The sequence below is a fragment of the Oratosquilla oratoria genome, chromosome 3 (genome assembly GCF_046742065.1).
Source record: "Oratosquilla oratoria isolate Oo_2021 chromosome 3, ASM4674206v1, whole genome shotgun sequence".
Lineage (NCBI taxonomy): Eukaryota > Metazoa > Arthropoda > Malacostraca > Stomatopoda > Squillidae > Oratosquilla > Oratosquilla oratoria.
Window position 1 is genome coordinate 36,217,266 of NC_134779.1, and position 17,653 is coordinate 36,234,918.

The following is a 17,653-nucleotide window of genomic DNA, read 5'->3' on the forward strand; positions in this document are numbered from 1 at the left end:
ATCAACTTGTTTGTGTGCTGTGCCCCATATTGGGTGTAGTTTTCAACACTGTCTACTCATGAACTTTCAGCAATGTACATGCATACACCCACACATGTATACAAATACATTGAAAAAGTCAGAATAGAGAAAAGTAATCAGTGATGTACCACTGGTCTCCGTTTTGACTCTTGTAATATTCCTTGTATTAATGATGTGATAAAAAAAATAGCCATACAAACCTATATGCTGATGATGCAAAGATCATGAAGAGGGTGAGAAGTGAGAAGGATTGTATAGTAATGTAAAGGACCTGGATAAAGTATATGAGGAGAGTCAGGAGTGTAAAATTAATTTTAGCACAAAGAAATGCAAAGTATTGGAAATGGGCCAAATTAAGAAAAGACTGACAATAGATCGGAAATGAAATAATAGCAAAATTAAATTAGGAAAAGGACTTCAGTATCCTAATCAAAGACAACCTATCACCTGAAGCAAAAAAAAAAAAAAAAAAAAAAAAAAAAATAGCAGGTGAGATCATCTGTTGAAAAATATGAGTGACATTTCACTACATGGATGGGGACATGATCAAGAAAATCGTTTAAAGCTGGATATGGCCCAGATTTGAATACAGTATACAGTGTTAATGTGGTCACCATACCTAAAGAAAGATGTAAGAGGAATTGGTAGAATACAAAAACCAGCAACCAAGTTGATCCCTGGTCCAAACAGGATATATGAGGGAGCATTGAAAAAACTCCAATTTCCAACATTGAAAAAAAAAAAAGTCAAATTGATAATGTTATTTAAACTGGAAACTGATTTAAAGGAAGTGGAGAGAAAAGAATTGCCAGTGTGAGAAGATCAAAAAGAGGTTATAATAATAAACTGAAAATAAAAACAAACCTGAATAGGTTGCTATGCAAATTTATTTCCAGGTAATGTTAAGGTCATGAAGAAAGTGAAAAATAAAGAGGATTGTAAACTTTTCTGAAAGACAGGAATAAAGTTTATGAATGGAACCAGTAGTGGAAGGTGAATTTCAGTACAAAGAAATGTAAAATCTTGGAATATGTCCAAAGAAAAAATAAAAGGAAGGAAGAAAAAGTAAATAATGGGATATGAATTAATGCCAGATGTATAGGAGACAAATGATATCAGGATTTTGATGAGATGTTCAATCATCAGAAAGTCATATAAAGAGATTAACAGAAGATAATTTAGTTGTAGATGAATGTAAGAGTGGCATTTCACATTAGTAAGGATATAAGAAAAAGGTATTTTGTTCCAGCAGTGGTGTGGTCACTACACTTAAAAGTAATAGTAAGAATAAAGTAAAAATGGCAGCTACAAGGATGATCCCAAACCAGAATGATAGGACACAAAGAGAGACTAAGATAGTGGAACTTAACACATTGGAGAAGTGAAGAAAGGTGATAATGATGTAAAAATCAGAGAAAGGAATATAAATAATGGACAGATGAAATACAGTTTTCCCAATAGATGTGTGGGCTTGTTTAACCACTTCAGTACAAGTAAAATTTTTACTTTAAGCATCGGCTCCCATATGTACAATTCATCACACTACTTGCATTATAAAATATAAAGTCGCTGCTGTATTACTTGTTCTCTTTTACTCTGAGTAAAAATAAACACAGAAAACAATGAAACCAGTTCACAGAATCCAGTAGTAACTCATGTACAACTACAAAAAATATATAATCAAGATGCCTACACTCATGTACCCACTCGAGCCCCATGATGCCTATGTAGACGTCATCATACCGAAGTGGTTAATAAGTTTAATGAAAATATAATACAAGCCAACAGCATAAATGAAGTTAAGCAAAGTTTGATGAGTTGAAACACAAATGGGGCCTGTGGAGCACAGTTCCAACCTTGTATACAACAAGGTAAACATGGATATATATGTATTTACACACACACACACACACACACACACACGTTGGATTGACAGTGAAGATTGGAACTCCAGAAAAATGTTTTTTTCGTGGATTTCAGTGACGGGAGTACCTGTGTTGTATTAGTAGGGAAGGAGAAAGCTCGTGGTGTAGTGGGCAGGTGAATAAAAAAGAAAAGGGGAGACATTATTGGGGAAAATGGAAGAAAATGATGAAGGGGACGAATGGGCCCTGGAAGTGAGAAGGGGTGTCATCAAAAGGTTAGGTTTAACCAACTAACATTATTTACACAAAGAGTTGATAAACTGGAAGAACTAAAGAAGGAGAATCAAAACATAACTAAAGAAATAGAAGAATTAAAAAGACAGTTAAGACAAGTAAAGGATGAGAATGAGGAATTAAAGAGGAATGATAAAGAGAATAAAGAGTCCATAGCAAAAGAGGTAATTGGTGGGAAAAAAGCCCAAGAGAATAACAAAATTTAATTTAGAGATATAGTGAAACAACAGTTGAAAGAACTAAGGACAGTTATTAAAGTGAGAGAGAAGGGAAATATAGTAAGAGACTTAGCAGATAAAAAGAAATGTATAATTATATTAGGAATGGAAGAGAAGCATAATCAAAATAGGACTGCAAGAGTAAAGGAGAAGGAAAAAGCAAACAAGGTATTAAAAATAGTTCAAGATGAAAAAAAATAGGGAAAGAAATAGAAGAAATGTATAGATTGAGAAAATACAATATAGACAAGACCAATTCAAGTCACAAATGACAGCAGAGAATGTCTTATCAAAAACAGGGAAACTAGCAAAAAGTGATCAGTATAAACAGGTATTGATTAAAAGAGAGATGAATAAAAAGGAAAGAGGGAGAGAAAAAAATAATAGAAGCTAAGAAAAAACAACAGAACAGTCACACAAAGAAATTCTATTGGAGAGTAGTGGATATGAAAGTGAGGAAATGATTCATAGCAGAGAAAAATGGAAGGGAAACAGAAAACATGATGGAGGTAACAGAAAATTAAAAGTGTCTTTCACAAATATAGATGACTTAATAACTGGCTTGGATGAATTGAATTACCTGAAGGAAAAAGAATCGGGCATAATGGGAATTGTGGAGACAAAATTGAAAGGTCCATTATCACCCAACAGTGACGTGGCGGATATAATTATTGGATTAGAAACGGAAGTAAAACAAGGTGGTGGAGTTATGTTCCTGACCAAGAAGGATACAAATGTGAGGAATGTTACATATGGAAAGAATAGAGTGGAGATGATTATGATGGAAATAGAGGACGGACAAGAAGAGCAGGAAGTTTGTGGTCAATTATGTGCCTCCTAAAATGGCTTCATGGGAAGAGAGAGAATACAAAAATATGTTAGAAGACCCAAGGATAATGCTAAATAAGGTAATGGAAGATGGAGGAAGAATAGTTATAATGGGTGGCTTTAATTGTAAAGAAATCTGCTGGGAAGAGATGACAGTGAAAGGGGGAGATGACCTATTGGGAAATTTACTACTTGATATTATAGAACATACAATGACACAATGGATACAAGAGAATACTAGGTATAGAAATGAGGAAGAACCATCAAGACTGGACCTAATAATCACATCAAAACCTGAAATAGTGGACAAGATTGAATATATGACACCACTAAGTAAAAGTGACCACATATTAATTGAACTGGAACTAAATAAGAAATAAATGGGAAAAAACGAACAATATAGAAAGGGAAGATTGATGTATGGAAAAACAAATTTTGATCAAATAAGAGCATAAAAAAAAAAAGTGGGAAAGTATACACAAGGAGGAAACAAGAGTACAAGAGAAGTGGAAAATTTTGACAAAATTTTTTAAAGGAGTGGAAAAGTATGTTCCTAGACAAAAACAAGAAAAAGAATATGTATAATGTTGGTACAACAAAAGATGTAGGGAGTTTAAAGACATAAAATACAAAGGGGATAAAGCTTGGATAAAATGGAAGAATGACAAAAGACCTGAAAAGTGGAAAATGTGTACTAGTTATAGAAATCAATATGTACAAGTGCGCAGAGAAGAAAAAAGAAAATATGAAAAGGATATCATAGAAAAATGTAAAGATTAACCAAAACAATTTTATAGATTTGTAAACGACAAACTGAAAAACAAACAAGAAGTAAAACTATGACAAGAGTTGAGTATACAGGAAATAGAAATGGCAGAAATTATGAACAAACATTTTAAATCAGTGTTTACGAGGGAGAACATACAACTTAGAGATGTCGAGTGGTAGGAGAAAGTCCCCCCATGAAAGAGAGAGAACTAGGAATGGAACAATGAATCACTTGAGTAATCTCAATGTTAGAAAATTGCATGGTCCAGATGAAATGGCAAACTGGATTTTGAGAGAATGCAGGAATGAACTAACAGACAAAATACATATTCTAATAAGCAGTTCAGTAAAAGAAGGAAAAGTTCCAGAAGATTGGAAAAGAGCAAATATATTTCCAATATATAAAGGGGGAAACAAGGAAGACCCTACTTACTATAGACCGGTCTCTTACTAATACGGTAGCTAAAATTTGTGAAAGAATTATCAAAATTAGATGGGTAAGGCATTTGGGAAAAATGTACTAAATCCAAGGCAATTTGGATTTAGACAAGGAAGAACATGTGTCACAAACTTGATGTGTTTTTATTCAAGACTAATAGATTTAATACAAGAAAGAGATGGATGGGCTGATTGTGCCTTTCTAGACCTGAAAAAAGCTTTTGATTAGGTGCCACCTAAGAAATTGCTAAAGAAATTAGAAACTGCAGGAGGAATATAGGGTAAACTACTGGAGTGGATGGAAGACTTCTTGCATGAAAGAAAAATAAGAGTGGTGATAAGAGACATTCTAATTGGGATGAAGTAATTAGTGGAGTTCCACAAGGAACATTTTTTGCTCCAGTAATGTTTGCTATATATATTAATTATATGGATGAAGGAATTGAAAGTTATACAGTGAGACCTCTCATTAATGGATGTTAATTAGCTGTGTTTGTGGTGTTTTCACTATGTTTTCGGTGTTTTGGAGTGGTTTTTGGGTGGCATAGGGATTGCACGCACTAAACAACAGCACCAAAAACACCGAAAACAGCGAAAACACCGCAAACACAGCTAATTAACATTCGTTAATGAGAGGTCTCACTGTATGAGCTTCTTTGCGGACGATGCAAAACTGCTTAAAAAAGTGAAAACTAGAAGATTGTGAGTCGCTGCAGAGTGATCTCGATAAAGTATGGGAATGGAGTAGGAAGTGGGAGATGAAATTCAATATTAAGGAGTGTAGTAGTATAATGGAATTTGGAAGAAGCAAAAAAAGAATAGTGGGATCATATAGATTGAAAGAGGAAGAAATTAAAAAAGTAGCAAATGAGAAGGACCTGGGAGTCATTGTTATGAATAATATGTCCCTTGAGAAACATATAAACAAAGTTTTTGGAGAAACTTATAATTTAATAAGAACAATCAAAGTGGCATTTACATACCTGGGCGAAGAAATGGTGAAGAAAATACTAGTAACTTTGATAAGACCCAAGATTGGAGTATGCAGCAACGACATGGTCACCAAGTACAAAAAAATGTATATTAAAACTTGAAAGAATACAAAGAGCAATTACGAAATTGGCACCAACACTCAGAACTATCATATGAGGAGAGACTGGCAAAACTTGAGCTAAAGACATTTGAGCAAAGAAGAGAGGGAGGAGACTTGATAACTATAGAATCATGAAAGGCATAGAAATTATTGGTAAAGAGGATCTAATAAAATGTAATAGTAGAGATACAAGAGGACACGGAAAGAAAATAAAAAAAGACAATTATAGAAGAGACCTGAAAAAGAACAGCTTTCCCCACAGGATAATAGATGTTAGGAACAAGTTAGATACATGAATAACAGTCTAGATAAAATGAGATATGGAGACAGGACACCACAAGCATGCATAGCTCCCCTTTCTGTAAAATACAACTAGGTAAATACACTTAGTATACATACAACATAAATTGCAGTTATTGGCCAGAGAATGTGAGAATACTCTTATGTAAGATTAATGTGTATATGTGCATATATATATATAATATTATACACACATACATATATACATATGCATGTATATATATACATACATATGTATATATGTATGTGTGTATAATGTTATATATATATATGTATGTATATATAGAGGGGAGCAGATTTCCTTTAAGACATGTGGAGTTGAAAGCGACAGCATTTTTTGCAGTTATTTAACATTTTCTGGTGTTCTCAATATCTGATATCCTTCAATTGGGTGTACATAAACTTAAATTTGCATCATCTTCCAGTTATTCAACATTTTGTCTTTAATAAGATATTTTCATGATTGTAATGACATGTGCCAAAAAAAAAAAATTGTATTATGAAAGCAATTAATATAACAGGAATTAAATAATAGTGCATATGATGGTACATCTAAAATGATTGAAGACAACTAGAAAGTATCATGCTACCAGGAGGGTTGGGAAGGGGTGGGAGAGGGGTTTTTAGTGCGAAGTTGGTCAGATCTTCTGATTGAGGTCAATGTAGGGAGTTGGGAGGAGGGAGAGTAGGTGGAGGTCAATATAGGGCATTGGGGGAGGTGAGGAGGGGATATGCTGGATTGAATGTCCATGTTCGATTAGTAAGGTATAGTAGAACACATGTTGAATTGTATGTTAACGGATAAGACTCTGATGTGTATTGCTATGAGTATTTGAAGTCATGTGGGGTCCTCACACCTGCTAATAATTTTTTTTTAATTAATGTCTCCCTGCTAATTTCTTGGTTGTGGTGTAGCTTGTGAAAGGAATTAGCAGGGAGACATTAGTTAATTCAACTAAAATCATTGGCAGGTGTGAGGACCCCAGATAGTTTCAACTACTCAAAGCAATACACATCAGGGATAGAGTCACATCCATTAATATACAATCCAACATGTGATCTACTATACCTTTATTTAATCCATCTCTTACTAATTGAACATAGACATTCAACCCAGCCTCTCCCCCTCCTTGCCTCCCTCCACCCCATGTCCACCCCTTCTCCCTCCCTCCTCTACCCCCTCTCCCTCCCCCTCCACCCCCTCTCCCTCCCCCTCCACCCCCTCTCCCTCCCCACCCCCTCTCCCTCCCCCCTCTACCCCCTCTCCCTCCCCCCTCTACCCCCTCTCCCTCCCCCTCCACCCCCTCTCCCTCCCCCTCCACCCCCTCTCCCTCCCCCTCCACCCCCTCTCCCTCCCCCCTCTACCCCCTCTCCCTCCCCCTCCACCCCCTCTCCCTCCCCCTCCACCCCCTCTCCCTCCCCCCTCCACCCCCTCTCCCTCCCCCCTCCACCCCCTCTCCCTACCCCTTCCACCCACTCTCCCGCCCCCCTCCCCCCCCTCTCCCTCCCCCCTCCACCCCCTCTCCCTCCCCCCTCCACCCCCTCTCCCTCCCCCCTCCACCCCCTCTCCCTCCCCTCTCCCTCCCTCCCCTCTCCCTCCCCCCTCTCCATCCCCTCCCTCCCCCCTCTCCACCCCTCTCCCTCCCCCCTCTCCACCCCTCTCCCTCCCCCCTCTCCACCCCTCTCCCTCCCCCCTCCACACTCTCTCCCTCCCCCCTCCACACCCTCTCCCTCCCCCTCTCCACACCCTCTCCCTCCTCTCCACACCCTCTCCCCCCTCTCCACTCCCTCTCCCTCCCCCTCCACCCCCTCCCCCTCCACCCCCTCTCCCTCCACCCCTCTCCCTCCACCCCCTCCACCCCCTCCCCCACCTCCCCCTCCACCCCCTCCCCCTCCACCCCCTCCCCCTCCACCCCCTCTCCCTCCCCCTCCACCCCCTCTCCCTCCCCCATCCTGAAGATGCCATATTAAAGATGAAACATTGAATAAATGGAAGATTATGCAAATTTAGTTTATATACACCCAATTGAATAAAAGAATGTCATCAGAGATATTGAGAATGCCAGAAAAAAAGTTGAATAACTGCAAAAATGTGGTCACTTTCAACTCCACATATGTATGTATGTGTGTGTATATATATATATATATATATATATATATATATATATATAGAGAGAGAGAGAGAGAGAGAGAGAGAGAGGCAGACACACTCACACACACACATGTACACTTATAATTGTTTCTGTTTAAAGTAACCTTCATCTGAGTTTTCAGCTTGTTTGTATGGTTTTTACATGTGTTAATTTTTATTTTCTTTGAATTCATCAAACAGATGCTGAGGTCATCTCCAAGACCACCAGATACAGGTGACCCTCCAAATGGAAGTCCAAAAAGGCCTCGGTTATCCACAGAAATTATGTCAGCTGGACCACAAACGCCTCATAGCCACAATGATGATAGTAGACTTTCGGGTGGTGATTCAGATTCAGAGATGATTCCAGTGAAGCAAGAGATGGTTGTTGAGTTTAAAGACAACGATGCAATGTATGAGGGGGGGGAGACTGAACCCTTTTCAGCTGAAGCCTATTTGAGAGAAGGAGGCACCACAACCTCCTCCTCCCAACCACACCCACCACCACCGCCACCACCTGGACCTCTTATACCTTCGTACGTTCCGCCTCCACAAGTTAAATCCCAGGATGGTGAGTATTTTATTCATTTATTCATTTTTCTTTCCTTTTTTCAGTATCTCACACTTCTGTAAATTGTCAAGCTTTCCCTCTTTCTTCTCACCTCTTAAAAATGAGTGAAGTTTTTCTCGTAACTTTTGACTGCATTTTAGTTAGTGTCTTGCATTGACCATGATAGTGATAAGTAGTTATTTGCAGGCCATTTTTTCAAGACAGCAGGCCATACCTTGTGCTTCATTTTGGAGCACTACTTTGGCATATAGTGGACTCGGGATATACTATCTCCATTACTAATTGAATTACGAAAACCAGTATCATGGTGTGGTTGTGTATGTATGAGCAGTTTGATGTAGAAGGTGGATGTATACAATGACTGTTATCCAGAGTTCACTGTAATTGCTTCTATTCTTGGCAACCTTTGATCCTATATTCATATTTACCTGCTGCATGCCCTGGCACAACTGACTAACCCAGACCAGTGTACGTAGAATGTTTGTGACATAACAGCTTAGATCCACATCTGGTGGATTCTTTCAATACCCTGCCAGTTATCCAGTAGCTAGAAAACCCCCAACATGGGGCAGGAACCAGCAGTAAAAGCTGGCCTCCTGGTTGAGGCTTCTCTTCTTGACTGTCACTATTTCATATACCTAGAACTGCTTCTCCAAAGATACTAGTCACATTATTTTAAAAGTTGAAGATCCATTGGAGAAGCCCAACATGTAATGACTAGCAGTAGGCTTGTGGAAGTGGCAGGGGGCACTGAAGAAGTGGGGTCCATTAAAGGACTCTCCAAGTTGTTTATGGCGCAAGCATTCTTCCAAGCGGTGTTGTGTTAGCTTTAGGAGGGTTTTTTTATTTCATCATTATTTTTTCATATAAAAATTTCTTCATTATTTTTTTTATTTTTTTCTTCTTCCTCTTCATTTCTTTTAACCCAGTTGTGCTGGGATTGATGGCAGCTGTGTATGGTGCTCTATAGTAAGTGTTCTTGTCTACTTTGGTTTGGGTGAGACCCTGGCAGCTGACCGACATTTCTCTCCTCCCTCCTCAGGGCTGTGTCGGTCGCCAGCTCATCCAGTTGGGGGGCTCATCAGACGCTTTTTGGAAGAATGCTTGCAGCTGCAGGATCCTGCCCCCTTGCTAAATTGTTATACAGGGCTGGAGACCACGGAACATTTCCAGCTCCTCCGTTCAGTAGCAAAGGAGTGGAGCTACTGTCGTAATGCCACCAACAACTACAATGCCATGGGAGGAAACAGCAAACGTCAGCGGGCTACCAGTCGACTCATTGAAACCTTTGAGAACATTGATGCCCTACGGTCCCAACTGGCACAGCAGCTTCATCAAATAATTGTGCTCGAAATTTCACAGCCAGGCACAATAGCTAAAGGAGTCAAGCCAGACAACCTACTAGGAGAAAATGGTAATGAGGCTGGACCCTCTAATGACAGTACAGACGCAGGTGTTACTGCATCACAGAGAGAAACCTTTAGTCAGGCCATGGATGCCATGAGACAGTTGAGGAAATTGTACTTTGACCAGTCCCGTCGCTTGGCCGTGAGGATTAGTCAATTGAAAAAGGGAAGACAACAATCACAGGAAAGATTTCAGCGGCAGCAGCAGTACCAACAAAATTACATCCAGCACACATTCCAACAAATTCATCCAATGCAAGGCCAGCAAAATCCACAGCAACAACAACCACAGCAGCAACAGCAACAACAACAGCAGCAACAGCAACAGCAGCAACAACAACAGCAGCAGCAGCAGCAACAGCAGCAGGGAAACACTCAGCACCTTGCTCAGCATCAGATGGTACAGCACCATGACATGCAGCATCAGATGACAGCTCATGGTTTGTCAATGCACCATCTTCACCAGCCATGGTCTGACTAAGGCAAGGTGGGTAATGGGGAATAGCAATAAACCAGTGCCCTCCCCATTGCAATCACAAAAAATGTGGCTCAAGCTATGCAGACACTGCAGGAATCAATGTTGTTCCTCTCGTTGTCAGTCCCACTTTCTACACAATGGACAGAACAGCAGTTCAAGGAATTACAATATATACCATGGTCAGATTCAGGTGTTACATTCTCAAGGGAAGATTAAGCTCTTAAGTTTATTATTGCTCTTGTAAGCTTTTTGCATGTTAATTCATCATGCATTTCTTTTATTTATTTATTTATTTTTTTTAATTATTTCTTTTCGAGCCATTAAAGTTGTAAATAGACTGAAGACCTTGAAGATGCCACAAGGCAGCTAGCTAGCCAGACCTCATAGAATTTTAAGTGTAGATGAAACATGCAAGAAATGTTACAAGGGTTGACAAGGTAACAAACAGACTTTGATAGTTTTCAAAGTTTCATTATCATATTATCTATAATCTAAAGGTATAATCAGAGACATTGGTATATCAGTAGTTGTAGTTGGCAGCTTTAAGAATTTGTGTTATTTGATTTGATTTTTATTTGCTTTATTTTATTTATTTATTTATTTATGTTTTCTTTCTCTAGGTTCTGGCCAACATAGTGCCAAACTCATTATACTTATTGCAAGTCTTATTGTTCATGTCTTGCAAGGTCCAGGTCCACATATTACCTCTTGCACGGGGGCACTGCAGTCGAGTGTTAACTCCTGTAAAGGGGAAAATGGATGGGGGATCCCTGCCACAGGACCTAGGGAGACTGGTATACAACATTCCAAAGTAACACTCATGGATAGATTTCTTTAGAGTACCTTTAGGCTTTATATTACAAAGGATGTTAGAGGAATACTACTACCCTTTTCCTAGGCCCTGAAGTACAGTTAGGTGGATGGTGATGAGAGAGTGTTCCACGTCCATTTGACCCATTTGCTCAGGTAGGCATGTATACATCATGGACCCTAATCTACCTCAACTTTGGTGACTCCATACTCCATGATGGCACTGGCCACCTCAAACCTTCGTAGCTTCTACCTAAGGAGTGTGTGTGTGGAGAGGACCTTTGGGTATGTTTTGGCAGTAGGTGTCGAACAATCGGGTATAGTTTGGCAGTAGGTGTCGAACATTCGGGTATATAGTTTGGCAGTAGGTGTCGAACATTCGGGTATATAGTTTGGCAATAGGTGACATGTTTAGTTTCACAGTGACTGGTGTTTGTACTGAATTGGTGTGTGATGCTAATGCACAGCTATGGCACTTTTATCTTGGAACTTAACCTTTCTTCTGCACGTTTAGACAAGACCATTTTTGTCAAACTGTGAGAATGGCAGGGACTGGTTCCTCTGTGTTGAAACGAGGTCGTGAACACCAGCAGGTAAAGCTCAGGGAAGGTGCAATAGTTTCAACATTGACAATTATCAGGGAAGAGAAATTTTTGTTTGGTCATGCACAACAACAACCTCAGGGGATTGTTTTCAGGGTAGTGTGCACAGTAGATAAGCCATAGACGAAGGAGTTAATGTAAGAGACATTATCAGTGGTGTAGTCCATAGTAGGAACAGGTGTAAACAGGTAGGGACAGGTAAAGCCATGCAGGATTCACTCAGGAGATTTTTTATTTTAATCATGTTTGTCAGGGTGCCAGTGCGGTTATGGAGGCCCTAAATTGGGGTAACAGTTTTTTCAAATAAGGATTGCTGAGGAGGACATGTATTCCCAAATCTGTACTTTGGTGTCTTTGGTCTCACAAATGTTGTACTTACCTTCTAGTCCCTCATACTGTCAAAAATTACAGTTGTACATTGTGATTAGTGTTGTACAGAAGTGGGAGGCTTTCTAGGAATTTTGGGAATTTCCCTAAATAAAAATTAGAAGCTCTTCAAGAGTCTGTCAGGAATTTACACACAAGGTTTTGATATACATTGTATTTTTGCAGCAAATCAAGAATCAAACTTTCATGAAATCTCTGGTACCTGGTGGGTGTGTTTCTTTTCACAAAATAGATGTCTTGGTTTAATGTATAGTTTGTGTGTTTGTCGCTAAGTGTCGGTTCATGTGAGACAATATATGGGTTGAGACAAACTTGCCTCTTCAATATGAACAGGCCTATTTTCAGGAAGAGTATATTGTTTATTTGTGTAATACAAGGTAACCATCCAATGTGCCATAGGTTGGCATTGCCTTTGAATTCTTATTTGGGTACAACATAGTACACAAACACAGAATAAACTGATGCTTTTGTCACAAATAATATATTGCCACTTTTTCCATCTATAGCTATTTTGTACAACACTTTTTGTGCTTTTAATGCTTGATTGATTTTTGGAGGAAGTTTGTAAACATATGTGTGAGGCATAATACCATTGGAACCATAGGCAGTCTAAGTTAATTTTAAGCTGAATGTGTAAATAAGGATGTTCTATTGGTTTTACACATGGGGGTGATGGTTTTAGAAAGTTGAGTTGAGTGAGGACCAAGTCACGTTTTTCAAAACACAAATGCACACACACAAGCATGTGCACAACTCACACACAGGCTCATTGCACACACACACAGGCTCATTGCACACACACACACACAAGCATATACATGCACATATGTGCAGAAACACACACACACACATATGTGCAGAAACACACACACATATGTGCAGAAACACACATGTGCAGAAACACACACACATGCAGAAACACACACACATGCAGAAACACACACATACATACACAGAAACACACACACATGCAGAAACACACTCACACATGCAGAAACACATACACACACACATGCAGAAACACACACACACACACACATGCAGAAACACACACACACACATGCAGAAACACACACACATGCAGAAGCACACACCACACACATGTGCAGAAACACACACACACACACATGCAGAAACATATACACACACAAATATATATATATATATATATATATATATATATATATGTATGTATGTATGTATGTATGTGTATATATTATGTAAAACAGAGCCAATGTTTATTCCAGTTATTGTATTATCAAACTGTATCTAATACAGGGGCATTTGATTAACATTTTTAGTTTTATCCATGAATGTGTGGGTAATTGAAATGTATATAGACAAATAGAGACAAAGTTATTCTATTTTCTTCTACAATTAGTAGAATGCAGAAAATATTTCTGGGTTTTGTTTTAGGTCTTTTGAGACGTCTTGATTTGAAAGTAGTGTTACTTTATTTTTAAGCAGTTTAATGCTATTTAAGCAACATATATATATGATATATATATATATGTGTGTGTGTGTATATATATTTATATATATTTGTGTGTGTATATGTATGTATGTATATGTTTACCTTTTAACTTAGTGTAAAAAGGTAAGACTAAATATATATATATATATGTATACATGTTCATATATGTATATACATATATATACATGTATATATATTTATATGTACATGCAAATATGTGTGTGTGTGTATTTTATGTGTATATGTAGATATGCACACACATATGCATGGATATACATATACATGTGTGTATATATATTTATACATATATTGTATATGTATGTATTTATAGAGGTGAAAAAAAAAAAGATATTCCAAAATTATTGGTCAGTATTTCTAATGCATCACAATGTTCCCATTATTACTAAGAGAGTTTCCTTAACTTGAAAAATTCCCGGGAATTTTTACAACACTATATGTAATAAACGTATGTATTTCTTAGAATCGCTTCAGGTGTCTTTAATGTTGATGTCCTTATGCATTTCTTCCGCCATAGGAAGACTAACTCTTGTGGTCATTGAGAAGTAGTCGGATGTCCATTACTGCTATACCATGTTATGATTACATATTTTATAGTATTACTATTATATTTCATCTAACAAATAAAGCACTTAATATTTGGGTTCTTATTTGTATTACCCTTTGGGCACTAATGATATGCCAATTGAAATTGTCATAATTTTGCCATGTTTATATGATTGGTATCGGTTTATTATTTTGTCATTATTATTATCATCATTATTATTATTATTGTTATTATTATTATTATCATTATTAATGTAATTATCTATTATTATTACTTATTATTATTATCATTATTATTATTATTGCATATGTGTTTCTTTAAATTTGAATTAATTCTATGCAAGGGATTTGTGTTTTGTAATTTAATCACTGAATTAGCTTTTGTGTAGAGCAGCATAACACTACAAAGGTCTTCTTGGAGTTGTTTGCTCACGTGGTGCTTGCCTCTGTGATGTATACCACGACTTCTACCTTCAGTGTTACCGCAAGTGTTAATACAATAGGTAACACAAGTGCAGTGGCCTAGGGTGTTGCCAGTGCTTAGCACTGGTTGTACTTTGTCTGTGGAGTGTAACTCAGGTCTGCCCAAATATAGTGAGCTCTGGATAGAATGAAGATGTCAGTTTGTCTCAAAAATAAGAAAAAAAGAAAAAAGAAAATAATAGAATTAATAAATTCTGAGGCCTATCAAGGTAGTTTCAATGTACCTTCATTATATCCAGAACCAAACTGTTAAGGTATTTGTGTTACTTCAGATATTTGTGTGAAGAAAACAGATTTAAGATTTTTACCCAGAAGTTCATTATGAGTTAAGAGGTGACTGTACATGCTTGCATCTTTAGATCTAGATTGCAGAACATACTGTAGCTATGTATTCCTTATCCTCTAGTTTGCTTTGTCAAGGAAAATGATTGGTGTTGCTGTAAATATATGGATAATGAATTTTTACTGATATAATTCAATCCTGAAATAGCATTGTACATGAATATATGGTGAACATATAAGTTCATATATAAGTATATGAATTTCAAATAGTTTGAAATTTTCCAAGTGTTTATGATAGTATGCCTGTGACAACAGCATTGCTTATTTTACTAGCATGTATTGCAATATCAGGCTTTGTATGCTTCCTTTCAACTGCTATGCTTCAGATATTTTAGTGTTCATAAGTCATTGTACGTGTCACTGGTCATTTACTTTATTATCAATCAGTCCATTGCCTCAGTTTTCTTGCAGTTGGCCCATGGCTCTCAGGTTGGTAATGGACATTAGATCAACCCACAAGTCTCTCTAGATGTGTTGTTGGGGCAGTGAGGGATGTGTTGTGTGTCTTTTGTGTGGTGATTGTATCGGGTAATTTGATTCTGTGGGCAGTCTTGTTCTGTATTGGTATGATTTCAAAGCAGGATGGTGGTCTGATTGTAGTCATGCTAGTGTGGTTTTGCTTGTGGAACTTCTTGAGCTGATATATAAGGTGGGTTGGTATAGTATGGAGTGGGTTGGTCTTGGAGTGTGTTTTGTTATCTTGAGTATGTGTTTTTGTATGTATGCATTGTAAGATGTAGTAACATGCTGCTAGATTTTGTTTCTCTTGTTGTACTTGCATTATATGATGAGTGGGATTAAGGAATCTTATATAGAACTGTAGGCTTCATTTTCATTTACTGTTCTGTGGTGAATTTTTTGTTTTGTGCAAAGATGTTCTGTTGGGGTGGTTTTAGTGCATCTTATGCTTTTTGTGTGGTTTGTAGGATGTCTTGTTTTCTTGACTGTTGGGAACCATGCAGTGAAGGCATAGTTAAGCGTGGTTCATATAAGCTGTTTGTACACTGTGATTAGTGTTTCTGTCTGGTGACCTAATCCTTTGCTTGTTACTGATGTCGTTTTTATTATTATTTATTTCTTTTTCACTGTTAGGTCCTTAAAATTACTGTGATAGTAGAGATGAATGATAGAGATGTAGGAAAAGAGATGCATAGAGCATTGATAGAGATGAAAACTGGTAAAGCACATGGGTTAGATGGTTATATGGAGTGTGATGAAGGGAGTAGTTACCATGGAATGGCTAATGAGATTATATAATGTACACTATAAGGGATGAAAGTGTTTCAGTAGACAAGGAGTGCATGTTTATAAGATTTATGTAATAGTAAAGTGTATGGGAGTGGAAAAAATTAGGAGCAGTATGGGTTTCATAAAGGAAGAAGGTGCATATATCAAACTTTTGTAGTAAGACACGTTTAAAAAGTATTTGGTAAAGGGTAATTATGTTTCTTGGGCTTTCATGAATTTGGAGAATATATATGACAGGGTTAACAGGCATTATGGGATTTGTTACAGATATGTTGGATAGGGAGAAGTCCATTAAAGGCAGTCAATTTTTTTTTACTTTAGTAGAGTTTGTATGAGGATAGGTAATGGAAAGAGAATTATTTCAGGTGAAAGTGAGACTACACCAGGGTTGTGTGTAGTCTGGAAAAAGAGTGAAGGGAAGTTGGAGGTGAACCAGTTGTTTGGGGGATGACACTTTGTAGCAGAGTTAGGATAGACTGAAGCAGTTAGTGGTGAAGTTAGGGGAGGGTATGTGATAAAAGAAAACTGAAAATAAATGCCGGCAAAAGTATGGTAATGTATAAGGGGTGAGGATGGATTGGAGGTGAGTTTATTAAGGGGTGAGAGGCTGGAGGAAGTGGAAAGGTTTTGGTATTATGGGTCACAAGTAGCAGGGAGTGGATTGGGAGTGAACCATAGAATATGAGAAGCAAGTAAATATCAAGGGGAATGAAAAATGTCATGAGAAATAGATATCTTTGGATAACTTTGTATGTGGGAGTGATTGTTTTCACAGCACTGGATGGAGCAGACTTGGAATTTGAAGGAGGCAGAAAAGAGGAGCCTGTATGTATTGTGAGATGAAGTGTTTCAGAAGTTTGGTGGTGGTTATAAGGATAGAGTAAGAGATGTGGAAGTGAGGTGGAAAGCTCACAGTTAGGGTGGATTGAAGAATGCTGAGAAGGTTTGAGTATTTGGAAAATGAATGAAGAAAGACTAGCCAAAATAGAATGGAATGCAAAAGTGGATAGAATTAATTTGAAGGGAAGACTTAAGAATGAGGTGGATGGACATGGTGAAAGTGGGCATTGGATGTCAGGGGAATATCTTTTGAACAAGGAAGAGTGTGTGAAAGATAGGAATGAATGTAGTTGTAGATGACTCAGCCTGAAGGGATTCTTTTCGAAGTGGATAAGGTGGTGGGGGTGGGTCATCCTGTAATGAAGCTTAGGCTGTTAGGCTGAACTGTGGAAGTGCCGTGTCTTGTTGCATTACCAGTGACCTGACCAATGTAGTGAGGAACCGGGATGACCCTTCATCTATAAGGTGCTAAGATGGGAAGACCGTGAATAG

The 17,653-nt window shown here is 38.0% G+C and overlaps 1 protein-coding gene across 2 annotated transcripts in view; it reads left to right on the forward strand.

Annotated features, from left to right (window-relative positions):
- The window catches only part of LOC143021494 (uncharacterized), a 56,384-nt gene that overhangs the window by 25,954 nt on the left and 12,777 nt on the right, over nucleotides 1–17,653 (forward strand). Inside the window, exons 4-5 of one of the 2 annotated variants that reach the window (XM_076179057.1) lie at nucleotides 8,158–8,527; nucleotides 9,570–10,420. In XM_076179057.1, the coding sequence (XP_076035172.1) occupies nucleotides 8,158–8,527; nucleotides 9,570–10,414 (1,215 nt within the window). In that variant the 3' untranslated portion in view covers nucleotides 10,415–10,420. Of the gene's footprint in view, nucleotides 1–8,157; nucleotides 8,528–9,569; nucleotides 15,193–17,653 lie in introns of those variants that run through there. The other variant, XM_076179050.1, reaches the window with a different exon arrangement.